The 16,673-nt window shown below is 33.8% G+C and overlaps 2 protein-coding genes across 2 annotated transcripts in view; one reads left to right on the top strand and one right to left on the bottom strand.

Moving 5' to 3' along the window:
- LOC145291760 (corticotropin-releasing factor-binding protein-like) overlaps nucleotides 1-12,446 on the top strand; it is a 201,697-nt gene extending 189,251 nt beyond the window's left edge. Inside the window, exons 6-9 of the mRNA XM_080137715.1 lie at nucleotides 3,994-4,059; nucleotides 7,409-7,520; nucleotides 8,916-9,058; nucleotides 12,006-12,446. Coding sequence (XP_079993841.1) covers nucleotides 3,994-4,059; nucleotides 7,409-7,520; nucleotides 8,916-9,055 — 318 coding nt within the window. The 3' untranslated portion in view covers nucleotides 9,056-9,058; nucleotides 12,006-12,446. The remainder of the gene's footprint in view (nucleotides 1-3,993; nucleotides 4,060-7,408; nucleotides 7,521-8,915; nucleotides 9,059-12,005) is intronic.
- The window catches only part of LOC145291714 (acetylcholinesterase-like), a 457,063-nt gene that overhangs the window by 99,974 nt on the left and 340,416 nt on the right, over nucleotides 1-16,673 (bottom strand). The gene's annotated exons all lie outside the window — the stretch shown is intronic.

Raw genomic sequence — 16,673 nt, 5'->3', positions numbered from 1 at the left:
TTGGGGTAAGTGCCATACTGTCTTCGTATTCATTTTAATGGTAGCAATGAACCCGTTCGCTGAGCATAAAATCTTGGAGAATATGTCTTTCGGTATTATGCAGTTGGACTGACATATATCCACACTCTTTACTTGTTGAATTTGCTTTTCTGTTCAGTATATCTTATCTCCACTAAATCACGACGCGTCTTTCTCCCGGACGCCCCCGGTCCACATAACATACGCGTTCTATTTAACCAATAAATTGGAATCTGTCAAACACTACTAATACTATTACTACTACGGTTAAGAATGGACATGAAAATAATGCCACCAACTGGTGATTTACGACTTTATGACTAAGATTAAAGTGTAGTATGTGATCTGAGACTACACTTTATTTGAAGTTTCTGAAATATAGAATAAATACTGATATTTACAACTAGAAATAATTTGAGGTTTAATGCTCCTAAAATTCGTGCGGGAATTGTTCGCAAGGACCTCTGGCGCAGTGGTTAGAGTACTTGGAAAAATCAATTGTAAGAATGATATTTTCCTGAAGATTGAAGTTCCAATTCTCGGTGTGGGCGATCGAAAATACGATTGCGAATTACTTAGGACCCCTATTCATTCATGGCTGACGAAACAAGAGCATGCCACCCCTGTGAAGTAAATAAAGGGTTCCGTTAGAAATTCCGCCCAAATTCCTGACTTCGACAGACACATTCCCGAGTTCGACAAGATATACCTGAAAAAGGTCGGAGGTTACACCGAGCAAAACTTTTGTGTAAATCATGCTCAAAATGAGAACAGTAGTCCGATGAATAGTAATAATACGTACATTTTATTTGTTTTGTCGTCGGTCAGGGAAGAGTTACATGGGGCATTTTTTTAAATTTTTGTACCTATACATAATGTACGTTGATGGGGAAGATGAATTTTACCAACATTACCAACTGACGATATGTTTAAATTGCCCTCGTGGGGTGACATCAAATAGGAGGCATTTATGCTCCTCAAAATGTCCAGAATATGATACCACCTGAATGCAGTTTGGGAGCATACTTAGCACAGATTCTAGATTGGACACTGGTAGCTACTACTGCTTCAACTCAGAGTAGATTCGGGGTTTATAGCAGCTAGGGGCGGACTCTAAAATTTCCCGAGGAGAAGCCAATAAAAATGTCACTACTGAATACAGGATCTAGGATTTGATTTTGTTTGCATGTTTGATGGCATGTAAATCTCCTGTTTAGATATGTAATGCTAAAGACAATATTTAATGTCATCAGTTAGTCTTATGTGCACGAGTTTAAATTTTATTTATAGTAGTGATTGATATTGGATTAGTATCTTTACTAACCGGATATGTGTGTAATAGAAGCGAATTTGAACTGGGCATGGCCTTCGAGAGTAATGGGAATACAAACTCTTCTACCTATTGTGTCTGTTATATGACATTCAATATTTATGTATGCTATGTTTGTAATTGCACGCTATTCCGCCGAATCCCCACTTTGGTGAGTCGATACACTCAGCTTGATAGATGAAACGCTTATTCGCCTTGGTATCTTGAAAAGATAATAAAAAAAAAGTTTTTAAAAAGTAATAAATATTCGTATTAATTTGATTCTTTGGACTACTATTCTCATATTGAGTATTATTTTCACAACGTTCCGTTCGATGTAATATCTAACCTTCTTCATGTGTAACTCAGAAATCTGCACCGAATTTCGACTGGGTAGAATTCCTAAGTAGTTCGCAATTGTATTTTTGGGTGGCGTTCACACGGAGAATTGAACCTTCAACTTCCTGAACAGTGTGACTTACTACTGAATTTTACTGAGTACTATATCTACTGCGCCACGTCCCTTGCAGGAAAAGTAATAAATATGTTAAACAGTTTAAGTTTCAAGTATTTCTTTTGAATAATATTTTATTTTGTAGTCCAAAACAATAAAACACGATTTAAAAATGTTTGGTGTTCATTAGTTGATAGACTTCTCTACTGAACAGGTTTGGCTAACGAAGTTATGTTTTCGGTTATAAGCTTGTTTGTGAATAGCCAATATGAAAATCACTTGATCAATCGTACCCAAACCTACTCAAACATCAATCATGGTAAGAATTAGCACTGATTTAATTATGAGATATCTATGTTAAAGATAAAGGTCACGCAAAAATTGAAAGTCGCATTTTTAGCAATAACTTTGGTTCTGTTCTATCGTAGACTTTTTCAAATTTGATTATAGATCTGATGATGTTGAATAAAATATAAGCTTAATCGGATTAATAGCTTTTGTGTTATAATGACATAACTTCGGAAATGTGTAATAGAATATTTAGAAGTAAATCCCAGATAAATTATTGGCCTATCCTTATGTTGTCAAGTGGAAGTACTCAGTTTCCCGACTGATTTCATATGTTCTTCTTTATATTTGTAAATATGCACGTGCTAATAATTATTACACTTTAAAGGTTGGGTTCCAGTGGTGGTTTACCAGAACATATAAGCCACTTATTACATGCAATTATATTCTAAACCAAAAGAGGCAGTTTATTTTATAACTAAGCCATATATTGATCCTTTTATGTCTACGAAAAGCAGTTATCACTTTCTTGTAATCATCTGGGAGGTTTCATGACAAGTTAGGCGCTTTGTATAAATCCATACACTGAGGTAATTGTTTATTATATTTTTATATATTTATTTGTCTCCCTGCAAAAGGAGAGTCAACCTGTAAATTCACCCTTGTCCTTTCGTCCGTTCGACTGTCCGCACTTTTCTCAATAACTAAGCCTTGGAATTTTTTCTGAAATTTTGCACAAACATTAAACATGATATGTGTAAAAAAAAGTAACAGAACGGATTTTCCGGGAAAACTCCAGTTGCCACCCTACACGTGCCTTTCGGGTTAAAATGGCTAAAATGGACACTTTTGTGCTTATTAAAAGCAATTTATCCTTTGGATTTTTATAACACTTTCTGAAAAATTGTAACTAACTGATTTCTATATCATTTTGTTTGTCTATACTTCGCGATATCTCTTGGGTGTGCCTTAGGGGCTTTTTTAGCGCTAATAAAAACAGTCCATTATTTGTCAAAACATTTCTGTGTATATCTATTTAGCAGTTTTGCATGGCGCTGAACTCAAATTTAAATATGTTAAGGCCTTGGGGAATTTAAGGCTAAATTGGGGGGAGACAAATGATGGACTTAGTCATTTCTTTTTTTGCGTGGTGCAGAACTCAAATTTACATGTGTTGAGACCTAAAACTGCACCGTTTTTCATTTTCACCAGGATTTGACGGTCCCTGGGGACTTTGGGGGCTAAATGAGGGGGGCAAAAGCAAACTTAGTCATTTTTTATGCCTCGTTCTCTGTGCACTCACAGGGGACCATGCATGCTTCACTTGTTTTTTTTTGGAAAATTACGCCAGACAAGGTATGAAGCTACTTAATTTAAGGAGCTAAAATACTACGTTAAAATCAAAATCTAGATAACTATAAGTGTTACATTGATAGATTTTGAACAAGAGAACAGCAATTATTTTCCCTTTGTAATAAACATCATTCGTGGAATGCGAGGACTGAAGTACGAAATAAGGAAAGTGAGAATTACTTCTTAAAATAAAACCAAGGTCAACTTTCTATTCTCATTATGAAACATATACTTTATGCATAAACTATACATAAACTATATCTCATTATAAAACTTATACTTTGAGTATTAACTCCTTTAGTAGCAATGTACTTTTGATTGCACATAAAAACTATTGAAATATGTATTACTCTTAATTAAAATTAACTCCTTTAGAAAGCAGAAAACAAAGTGATATACGTAATTTGGATGACGTTCATTCTATATTATGACTAGAGCTATGACAACAGCATATTCTTTTCCCTGTTTTGATTCTCTGGTGTGTAATTGTGTCGGATATATACTAGAGAATCAAAACAACGAAAAGAATATGCTGTTGTCATAGCCCTAATTATGACTATTTCTTTTTCAGTGGCGCCATACGTCTAATGAGATTGAACAACCTAGAAATATGCCGTCGTTGAAATTTACCAGCAAGGTAAATATATTTATATATATTGTTTTTACATTTTCACATTGAGGTAATTTTTCACAAACTGTTTGTTTATTTATGCAGATCATCTTTATTATGGATGAAATTTACGAAATATGAAATATACGCGCAAAAAATATCTTGAATTCAATATTTTCTAAGCGAGAATATTTGGACTCAACTGACGAACAAATGACATTGAATAATAGGAGTACTTGCTGACAACAGTTGTTTTTTGACTGAGCTAAGAAATATCCATTTTCCCTATAACGTATTTCTACGTTAGCTTTTCCTGTACAATTTTACACAGGACTCACCACTTATAAAGATTCGGAGGCCACTCGAGGATAGGGGTTTAATGGTATACATTAGTCAATGTGATTATAGCGAAGTAAATATAAGTAGTGGAAATTTTGTAAATTTGATTACTTATGGGGGGCGGTTCATCAATAACTTGTTTACATTGGACTTGAAGACAATCACATTGTAGTCAGCTAACCATTCTAGTTTAATGTTTGTATTTGATTAATTCAATCCCAGCATAACATATTAAAAATACCTAAGAAGTGTTTTCAATCTATTTTGCCGAATATATTCTAAGCTAAGTGTTACATAAAACTGTGTTCAAAATAATAATTTTCTTTTTTCTTCTTCCGCATCATAATAATGATATAATATTCGCAGTATTATTGTAACACATACATTGGGGACAATGCTAAATGCAGAGAAAGTGAACTTCCTTTACCGTGCTCGAAAATTACTGACACCAGAGAGTAACAATATCTTTACAAGATCACAATTCGCACCAGTATTGTTTTGAAGTTCGACCTTTCAGACGGCAAATATCGAAAAATTGATTAAAAACATTAATATCTTCACTTTCAACTGGGCACTTTTCTATAGAGGGGGGTCGCTTTTTTCGCCTATATTTTCGAAAGTCATCCTCTCCTTTCGATTGTCTAGCCTTAATTAAAACGTACGTCACCTCTAGTTTGGCTGTGGTCGTAATAGCAAAGACGTCAGGTTTTTTTCCCGTTCTTTTCCTCCTTTGCGGTACGAGTGCGAGCCTGCCTTCGTACTACCACTGTTTTTTTTTTTTTTGTTTTGTCTTTTGCTCAACACACATTTCCAAACACCTGGGCAACGCTGAGCTGAAATGCTTATATATATATATATATATATATATATATATATATATATATATATATATATATATATATTATTATTATTATTATTATTATTATTATTATTATTACATTTTCATCCCAGACAAGATATTTTGTTGTAGGGGGCTACTATCAGGGACACGGGCCTCAGGGGTACTGCGTAGGGAGTTGGGCAGCAAGATGTCGGTTCACGTTGCACTTGAACTTCTGCATGTCAGTGCAGTTGGGGGAGCATGGACCCGGCAGGGATTTCCAAAGTCTAGCTGTCCTGGGGAAGAAACTACTGGGTAGAAGGCTCTATTACATCTACGGATATCTACTGTGAAGGGGTGGGATTTAGCTGCTTGTCCGGTTTGTCGGGAGTATTTACGTCGTGGAGGCACAAGTGCTTGCAGTTCGTCAGAGCATTCACCGTTAAAGTACTTGTAGAAAAGGCAGAGGGAAGCAACATTTCGTCGATGGGACAGGGGCTGAAGTTTAGATGACAGTTCAGGACCTATCAGATTGGCGACTCTCTTTTGAACCTTGTCTAGGCGCGAAAGACAAGTGGTAGATGCACCAGCCCAAATATGACAACAATACTCCATACACGGGCGAATGGTTGCCTTATAGAGGTATAGAATATTTTCAGGCGTTAGTATCTTTCTAGCAGAGTAGAGATAGCCTACCTTCTTCGCAGCGGTCCTGCCGATACTCTTGATGTAATTGTTCCAACTCATGTTTCCTGAGAGCGTTAGGCCGAGGAGTTTAAAGGATGTACTTTCAGATAAAGAGTCAATTGTCATTGCTATTGGTGGTAGAGAAGGTTTCTTGTAATTATTAAAGGAAAGGAGTTTAGTCTTGGCAGCATTGACCATTCGTTTATGACCCCATTCCAATACAGATCGAAAGTCATCGTCTAGTGCTTCTGCAATTTCTTTAGATATATGTTCATTTGTTTTCCTGTCGTGTCTGTTATAGAGTGTGGTGTCGTCAGCATATATATCCATCTCAGAGGCAATTTTTTCAGGGAGGTCATTTATGAATATTAGGAATAACAGAGGTCTCAGGATAGACGCCTGAGGCTCCCCCGTATTTATATCATATTGTTTAGATGTACGACCATCGAGGACAACCTGGATTTTTCTCTTATCTAAGAAGGATTTAATTATGTAATGTATTCTTCCAGTGATACCATATGATCTGATTTTCCTGAGAAGACCTTCATGTCATAACCAGTCAAAAGTCTTAGATATATCTAGAGCAACCGCTTCTCTCTCCCCGCTTTGTCCAGTGACTGGTATATACGTTCTGAGATTACAGTTAGGATGTCTGCTGTTGAACGGGCTTTTCTAAATCCATATTGTTGGTCAGTCAGAAGCTTAGCATCTGTAAGGTGATGGACCAGAGCTTGATTAATTATTATCTGAAATATTTTGGCAAAAAGTGGGAAGAGGCTAATGGGCCGGTAATTTACTGGGTCAGTTCTTTCGCCAGAATTCTTGAAAACTGGTGCTACAGAAGCAGTTTTTCAGCAGGCAGGAAAGCAAGATTCATTAAGGCATTTGTTGAAAAGTTTGGAGAGAACTGGAGCTACTTCGGCGGAGCACTTTTCTAATAGCACAGCCGGGATGAGATCAGGTCCACATGCTTTTGCAGTGTCAAGATTTCTAATGATAGCATGCACCTGATATATATATATATATATATATATATGTATGTATATATATATATTATATGTCTAATACACACACACACACACATATATATATATATATATATATATATATATATATATATATATATATATTGTGTACAGAAAGTTGTTAGTTGAGACAGGTCATTGGTACCGTCGGTTTCAAGCCCGATAATAAGGCCCGTTTAAGGTATCCTTATCAAGCTCTCTTCAGCCAATATTCGTCACTTCGTCATTCGGGACGAATATTGGCTGAAGAGAGCTTGATAAGGATACCTTAAACGGGCCTTATTATCGGGCTTGAAACCGACGGTACCAATGACCTGTCTCAACTAACAACTTTCTGTACACAAAATATAAGTACGCTCTTAAAATTTGGATTTTCCTTTTAATTGAGCACTCTGCTGGAATTCTTTTTCCAAAAAAAAAACTAATCATATATATATATATATATATACATATATATATATGATGTATATTGAATTATTATACAACTTTATTTTTTCTATTTCAGTGCATGACACAAAATGGAGGCAACTACTTTGAATTGAAGACAGGAGACGGACTAGATCCCAATTACATGATTCACCGAACCAAGACGATGTGCGGTAATTATCAGCGACGATGTAAGTAATATTATTTACAAGACGGTAAAGCACATTTTTCCAAGAGTGTTGAGAAGTGCAGATTTCACTTAGTACACGAAATAATAAAGGACAGATTCATTCGGCTCGAAATACTTGCTTCAAATCAATTACTAAACTTGCACAAGTATATAGACGCACTCTGTTGTCAACTCGAATTGCCACACAGTAAGTTGTAATAAAGAGTTTTGTGTTACTAAATTAAACGCTTAATTATTCTGTAAAATTAAGAAAAAAAGTATATAGGTACATGCAAAACGTACGGCCGATGCCCAAAATGTATCAGCATTTTGATCTCTCCATTTATTCAATATTTTCACACACAAAAATAAAATAATTGCAAAAGTAGTTAATGTTAAGTATGAGCTAACATTTTTAGCGTAAATTTTACTTGTAATATTTCAATATTTCTCTTGCACGCATGAACGTGTAAACACGAGCGTAAGGAATTTTTTCTATAATCTGCAAAAAAAATATTGAATATCAGAAACACAATAAAAGAAAACTAATTTTAAAAATAGGGAAAATTCAAGCAAGGTTTCATTTGTTTACTGACGGATGCACAGCGTTGGAAAAGAAGCAGACAGTTCTGGCTCTACCACTTACCTCATCTCATCTCTAAGTTGGCGACCAATTCAATCAATTCTAAAATTTACGTTCAGATATTCGCAAAAAAATAAATAGAACGTAAGTCTGTAATTTTTGGGTTTGAGTGTGTAATTTTTTCATTTATAATAATTTATCATTTTCCTCTACATTTGAATTCTATTGAATAATTAATAAATAATTATTTTTACTATTTTTCAATGAACGTTATCAAAAATTTAGTCAAACGATGAGGAATGACGAATGACGACACGTTCATCGAGCTATGATTAGCAAATCAGTATTTGCGTGGAAGCTGTATGAATGAGACACTTCCAATAATGCAGAAAATGTTTTAACTTTAAGCGAATTACATTTAGATGTTTTTATACGTGTGCGTTACTCATGTCAGTAATTAAATAAGTTAAATTAAGAAAGGCAATAATTAGCTAAGAGAATATTAGTCTCTCTTTTATCAGTAAATGCTCTCTAAATAAAACATTTAAAAAAAACCTTCAGCGGATGTTTTCTTGTGTCCCATTCAATCATGAAAAAGAGCTAAATTCTATAGCAACCATTAGACAAAATAGTGACGACGAGAAAATATAACATATAACAGAAGTGGAAAAAATAAAGCACGTATAAAAAACACACGTATGTATAAATAATTGTATTTTTGTTAGTGAAAAGGTTACAATTACTTGTCCCGGGAAATAGAATAGTTTCTTAATACATCCGCAACTTTGCCAGTAATCTCACGTGTTCACTGAACAGAACGATTCCCTCTTCCAGATCGGCCAGGTGTTCTGCTCGGTTGTGGTAACTCTGTAGTTCGCATGGTATCCAATGGAGACTACTACAACTCTGTGACCTTTTCCTATCAACCTGCTACCGAAGCGGAAGTAAACTCTCTGCACGCTGGGTATTGTTGAGAGGTAAGTAGTTCAACTTGGTAAAAAAAACAAAATATTTGTTTTTTTCATTTTCTTTATTGTACTTCCACTGAACGCCATCTCATAATCCACAAATGCGTATTTTCTTTTCATTTTATTTTATCTATCTATCTATCTATCTATCTATATCTATCTATCTATCTATCTATATCTATCTATCTATATCTATCTATCTATATATCTATAAAAACAGAGATGTGTGTGCCACAGACGATTTCTGATTGGTTAATCCAATAATCACATCTCCTAAAAAACGATGGTTCGTAGGCTCTTAACTTTACCATAAAATATTATGGCTTTATTTATTGTCCATCTTGGAAGGGTTTAATTTTTTTATAAATTGTTATTTACAAATTAAAAAAATACGAAACCTACACAATCTTACAATCCAACCTACGACATCACGGCCGCCATTCTGGTGTAGCCGCAGACACGTACAATACACGAAAACAATGTTTTGAAAATCTAGCAAAAATTAATTTTCCTGAAATTTTTCAATATTTAAAAATAAATTATGCCGGCCGATAAAATTTTTAAACTTTTTTTTAAAGCTAGAAAGATAAAATTTAAAAATACTTATTTTTATGTAAAACGCGCGTTCGCTCGTGGTCTTTTCATTTCGGGTTTGTATTACTGTACACATAGATTCGAAAAAGTTGTCAAAAAACAAATATATAACAAATAGATGTTATTAAAGGCACGATAAGTTACTTTTCTACCAAACTGGATATATTTTACGTGTTTTTATTCAATGTAACACATTTATTCAGCTCGAAAAACGGGTTTGTATTACTGTACACATAGATTCGAAGAAGTTGATAAGATACGAAACAATACAGCACGAAAACACGCGCACACACGCACACACACTCACGTCCACTACCGTCCTTGGCTACGTCACGTTGTTATGGCAACACGATAAATACACAGTAAATTTGATTTTCTTCATTTCTACGCAAATATTACGCAAATATAAATCATATAGAATATCTGTATGAATATAATTACACGTAATAGTTAAATAAAGATGATCATCGTTAGAACCGAAAAAAAAACTAATAGGGAATTTGTAAAAAGTTGTATTTTCTTTTTCAATAAATAGAAAAAAGGGGTGTTGATAAGACTATCCATACTTATACAGTTTAGTGACGACATTAAAAAATGGAAATATTGAAAAAAAATTTTATTGTACGTAACTGTTATAGACTGAAGTTCTCCGAAAAAAATTTTCACTTCATTTGATCAGGTAGTTTTGTTCTTACAGCGAAAAACAATTATTTATCACGACGACGTCAACGTGGCCATTTTGGAAATGTACCTAGCAGAATACCTCCATTTTAGGCCAAATTTCGCAATCTAGCCTTTTTTTTCTCGCCATATTGAGATACGCAGTGCGCACAACATATCTGCAATTTTTTTACGTTTTTTTTTTTTTTTTAAATCTGCAATTTTTTTGCGTTTTTTTTTTAAAATAAGAATACTATTGAATATGCAAAGAAATTGAAGAATGCAAAGAATTGAAGAATTTTTATACGAGATTATTTTCAAAACATGCTCAGTTGGACACGCATGGATAACTTCGAAACTTCTTTTATTTACTTCTGTTACAAATTATTAAAAAAAAAAAAAAAAACACCCCAAAAATGGCATCTGTCTTCGCAAAAAAAAATTAAAAATCTCATTCTGGTGGGGAATAAAGGGCTAGATTGGCCTAAAATGGAGGTATTCTGCTATGTACGGCAGTTACCTGCCCTTGGGGAATTCCTGGGCCTGCAATAACATTTCCAAAATGGCCACGTTGACGTTGCCGTGATAAATCATTGTTTTTCGATGTAAAAAAAAAACTACTTGATCAAATGAAGTGAAATTTTTTTTCAGAGAACTTCAGTCTATAACAGTTACGTACAATAAATTTTTTTTTTCAATATTTCCATTTTTTAATGTCGTCACTAAACTGTATAAGTACCAGACTATCAATACACACAAAAAATATAGATTTATTTTTGGGTAAAGTTCCCCCGGGGGTTCCTTTCACTTCAGTAAATAATGGTCTTTTGTTATATATATGGCGTACTATTATCCTTATATATATGATGTTTATGTTTATATATATATGTATAAGTGATAGTGTCTGTGTGTGTCTGTGCGTCTGTGTTCATTTCCCTACGCTAAAACTCTCAATTTTAAGCCTACAGATTCGAAATTTGATATACAGGGTACTGAGATTTGGGAACATCGATGTGATAGGTTTTCGACAGAAATTTGGCGATTAAGTGGTCAATATTCAACAATTAGACCTTTGAGAACTCTACCAAACTCCTCCTAAAATTTAAGGTCTGAACACGTGATATTTTATATATAGATTCCTTGGACATGGATCTAACTTATTAACTTTACTTGATCCCTAAACAATAAATGTTAATAGGTCATAAAAGGGGTCAAAGTTTAAAAAAATTGACCGTTTTTTTTCCTCAGCATACACTTCAATACACCTGGGCAACGCCGGGCACCGATTGCTAGTTTATTATATTAACAAACTATATCTGAACTGTTAAGTAATCACTCCTTCGTTTTCTTTTCCATTTGTTTGATTTATTTTAAGTTCTGTTTAAAAAGGTTTTACTTTTAGTATTAATATTTTATGTAAATTTTCCTGTAAATAAACATTTCTTTTTAAAAAGCTTGTTAACATTTATTTTTTAAAATTATTCAAACACATTTATTTATTTTTCATTTTTATAAATAAACATATTTCAACCGGGATCATCAGTTTCATGTGAATATTATCAGATTCGTATCACATAAAACCGATTTTTATTCGTTACGATAATATTTTTGAAGGTGATTGCCAATGACGAGTTTATTAATTTACACTTGTTTATATAGTAAATAATAATTCTGCTATATATTTTTTTATTTATTCTTGCAGTGTTCCTTGCGAGTAAAATCGCTGCCCCGGCCCCTCGGTATCGTTTGACCAAGAAAGACCGCCATACTGCAATGACGTCATAGGGGCGTACCATCTGAGCATCTGTTGTCGCCATTACCAAAAGAAGAAAAAAGACTATTTTCTGCTTCAAGGATATTTTTCTTTTCTTTTGCCGTCAAACTCAACAAAAGCAAACGTTAAGATTACACAACTGGAAACGAGACTTTACACAACTCTGCAACATATATTAAGCCCGTTTAGACAACTACATTTGTTTGTAAGAATTATTATCAGCTGAATAGGATATGGAAATAAATGATTAATAAAAAAGAGAAACATTCACACAAAACGCATCCGATCAAAGAATACGTTCGAACTGACGTCTACAGCAATTATTGTAGTTTGGTTTTAATAATAAAGGTTTTCACATTCATTGTTACAGATGGTAATTAAAACTTTTATACACACGCATATATGTATACCATGTGGATTTATTATTTTTATGCTATATTGTGTGCGTATGCGTCTAATGGTAGGTACGGAATAACTGCTGGAGCAGCTGAAATAATTGTAGAAAACTTCTTATGGCTGAATCAACTCATTTATTAATCCAAAAGTAATATTTCCTCATTGGGTTTGACTTTAGTCAACAGAGTAAATAAAGGCATCTTTATTTATGCAATTTTGAAAAACTTACTTTTGCACGTTTTCACTCACAAGACCACTTTCTCAATTCCATCACTATTTAGTTTGTACTTTCTTCAATTACATTTCCATATTTTTGACTATTATAATCTTCTAACATAATAAGAAATTCAGGCAATTCTATGCAAGTGTCTTTGAACCCTGCATGGAATATAGCCATTATATCATAGCAATTGAAATTACTGATTTTCAATATATGCCATATACAGTTAACTTTCATTATAAATCTCTATATAAATTAATAAATCCATGCGTATAAAATAAATGTTTTTTGAAACTCACTCAAATATAAAAATGAATGAATATAAAGCAACAATAAAAAAAACATTAAAAGAGTAAAATACTGAGTACAGTAGAAATATCTCCCACATTTTGACATGTGATCCTCCCAGTTGCGCTCGTGCAGTTTCTGAGCAATCATTAATTTGTATGGATCGAGCCTGAGATCAGTGTGTAGAATACCTCTGACTGTTCAATCAGATGATCTCAAGATTAAAACATGCTTGTGATCTAAATGTGTAGGAGACTGATTAACAGATAGTCTCACAGCTCGAATACTAGCTGGCGTTCGAACGCTTTTAGGCTTTCCAGGTGACTTTCTTTTAAGTGCCGAACCTGTAGCTCTGAAAGTTTCGACTAATAGCTGTATTGCTTTTCTGTCTGGAACAGCATGCTGTCCTTACTTATAATGAACTTGGAAAGCTCTCTGTATTGCAGTTACAGATTCACCATTCTTCAAAAAAAAATGTCTACAGTAAAAACACGATGTGCATCAGTCCAAAGTATATTACTTGATGAGGATATTTATGACAAATTATTAGCTTAATCCTAACATAATTGGCAACATGTAGTTGAAAGCTTAAAATGTGGGAGGTATTTCTGCCGCATCCTGTACAAACATAACAGCTAAATTGTTATTGTTAACTCTGGTCCAAGTATCATGGCAAATTCTGTCATGTATTTTTAAAATATAACTAGTTATGAGTATCTATCTCTGCACCTAAGTCATGAGATTAAGTATTTTAAAAAAGCATGGGATATTACTATATATATATATATATATATATATATATATATATATATATATATATATATATATACAGGGTTGCGTTTGGTATTTGAGAACATACATGTCCTTTTTAAAAATAATCAAAAAGACAAACAAAAACATCGGTATAACGAAAAGTCACTTTATTGTACATAAACTAATATATAATTTTTTAACTTTATTAAAAAATACGCCCTCAGCATCAATTACAGCTTCTATTCGAGACTTAAACCATTTGCAGACACGTTCAAGATGGTCCTCGTCGATATACTGCATTACTCTGACTATGGATGCTTTCAGAGAATCTTTAATGATATGAGGATGTTTATTAACATCTCTCTCAACAACGTCCCACACATAATAATCCAATGGATTTAGGTCTGGAGAGCTTGGAGGCCACAAATTGGAAAATTCATGAAAATTCCCTGCTAACCATTCTTGTGTCTACTGGGGCTTATGTGCCGGTGCAGAGTCTTGTTGAAAGATGTAGGGCCTTCTATTTTTTACTCTATCAATCCAAGGCTTCACAACAGTACTCAGGACTTCAACGTAAGCAGCAGAATTGATTTTTAGTCCTTGTGGAAAGAAGTCCCTCATTGCTAACCACCCTCAAAACCATAACAGTTGCTGGAAATTTTGTGTGCATAGCTCTTGGAACTTCAGAAGGGTAAGCACATAGCCATCTGTCATTTCTTCGATTTACCTTTTGGTCTTGATCAAAATTTGTTTCGTCTGAATAAAAAAAAAACAAAGACTGTGTTGCTCAGCATGATGTTCAGTTTGCTAAAAAGCCTCTTGGATCTTACCAACCGATTTTCTTTGGTGATAAACCGGCCTCTCTTCATCACATACGATTTTCACATATATATAATCACATACGATTTTCCTGACAAATCTTACGAATTGTTACTTCAGAGACATTAAGGTCTTTTGCAATTGACCTCATTGGCTTTTGAGGGCTCTCATGAATGATGTTCTGAACTCTTTGGACAAATGCAGGTGTTCTTATGCTGTCAGAGCGTTGTTGATGCTTTTTGCGTTTAGCAATTGGAGAAATTGGGCCATTTTTGTCCTCTAATTCTGAAAAATTCATATATATATATATATATGTGTATATATATATATATATATATGTATATATATATTTAGGATGTTCAATGAATAATGCCCATGTTCAACTTCTACTTGTCTAAGCTAACTGAAGTTTTGTATAGGCAATCTCTATGCGTTATGTGCCAATACAAAGTTCTGAACTAATTGTGGTTTCTGATGTACAGTTGTTTGAATTGAGTCATGCGTAAAATAGAGCCTGTTGAGTGTCGCATAGCGATCTGGTTTTTGTGTTAAAAAAAACGTACACCATTGAAGACTTTTGATTAGATAAAAGGAACATATTGTAATGATGTTCCATGATATGAACTTGTAAAATGCAATCATCTTGAATTCAAACATGGCCGACAATCTCTGGAAATAGCTCCAAGACTTGGTCGCTCCACTTCTGCAAATGATAAGGCATCTGAACGTCTAGTTATGGCTTTCCTTTTGTAAGATCGGCGCGTAACTATTCGTCAAATACCCCAAGAGGTCGATATTAGTACATGGCTTATGGAAGCTATCATTCATAAATAGATTATATATCAGAATACCCTCGTTAAGTATCGAAAACGATAATCAACACATTCCCATTAAAGAAAGAACAGGCCGATGTTGACCAAAGTTAACACTGTTATACAGTCTAACATCACAAGCGCATTTGAGAAAGGTTATCACTGCACAAGCAACAAAAACCCGGCACATAAAGTCAACAGTAACTTCTTTGGTAGTAGAACGGAATGTTCGAAATGAAAGCCTGTTTAGAGCACAACTGAACCGTGCTACTTGACTTTTGCATTTTAAACTTTTTTTCAAGCAAATAAACAAACAATTTTATGAATACAACAGTAGGTTATCTATGTATTGTAGCCTAAGGAGAGGAATGTGAGATTCTTCCAAGTGCACCACGTCTGCTCCCTGACTAGAGCAGGTAATCAATCGATTTGATATACGAAGGGACAATTTATGACAATAAAATATTGGAAGTGTAGCACATTCGTTTATTTTTATTCATTCTCGGGCAACGTCGAATTTCAATGCTAGCATATATATATATATATATATATATATATATATATATATATATATCATTTAGGAGATATGCCCATCTAGACTAACACCAAGTCAAAAATATATCTAGTTATATATAAAAGGTATATTGTGTGTCTGTGTAGCAGTTCATTTCCTATGGACTTCGAAACGGTTGACCTTATTTTTTTTTTAATTCACACTAATGTACTTATGTGTGGGGGTGTTCTTAAGTAGGTTTCGTATTGCTAGATCCCCCATAAGTATGGAAAATTGATAACCGAAGAAATCTGATTAAAGATGGAACAGTCCAATTTGCACCAAAGCTAACTCCTTATACAGCCTAATATAACAAGTGCATTTGAGAAATTTTATCATCGCACAAACAGAATGGCTCAACGTATAAAATAAATAGTAGATTCTTTGATGAATGTTTATATTTAGAATAAATTGAACCATGATACTTGACTTTTGCATTTTAATTCACGTCATTACATAAAATAATTTTATAAAATAAACAGTAGGTTTTCTACATAGTAATATAAACTACAACGTATTCTGGACTAAATAACAGCGGAATGACATGTGAAGCTTCCACCTGATTAACGACGTTGGGTGCCTGACCATATTAGGCAATGTTGATAACTATAATAGTGTTAAAAGTGTAGAACATTAGTGGATTCTCATTAAATCACGGGGAACATCGGGTCTCCCTGCTAGTACACACACACACACACACACACATACACATATATATATATATATATATATGTACAAATGTATATATATTCAAT

The sequence above is a fragment of the Euprymna scolopes genome, chromosome 2 (genome assembly GCF_053919585.1).
Source record: "Euprymna scolopes isolate OS-2025 chromosome 2, ASM5391958v1, whole genome shotgun sequence".
NCBI lineage: Eukaryota > Metazoa > Mollusca > Cephalopoda > Sepiida > Sepiolidae > Euprymna > Euprymna scolopes.
This window is presented reverse-complemented; position numbering and strand designations above follow the sequence as displayed.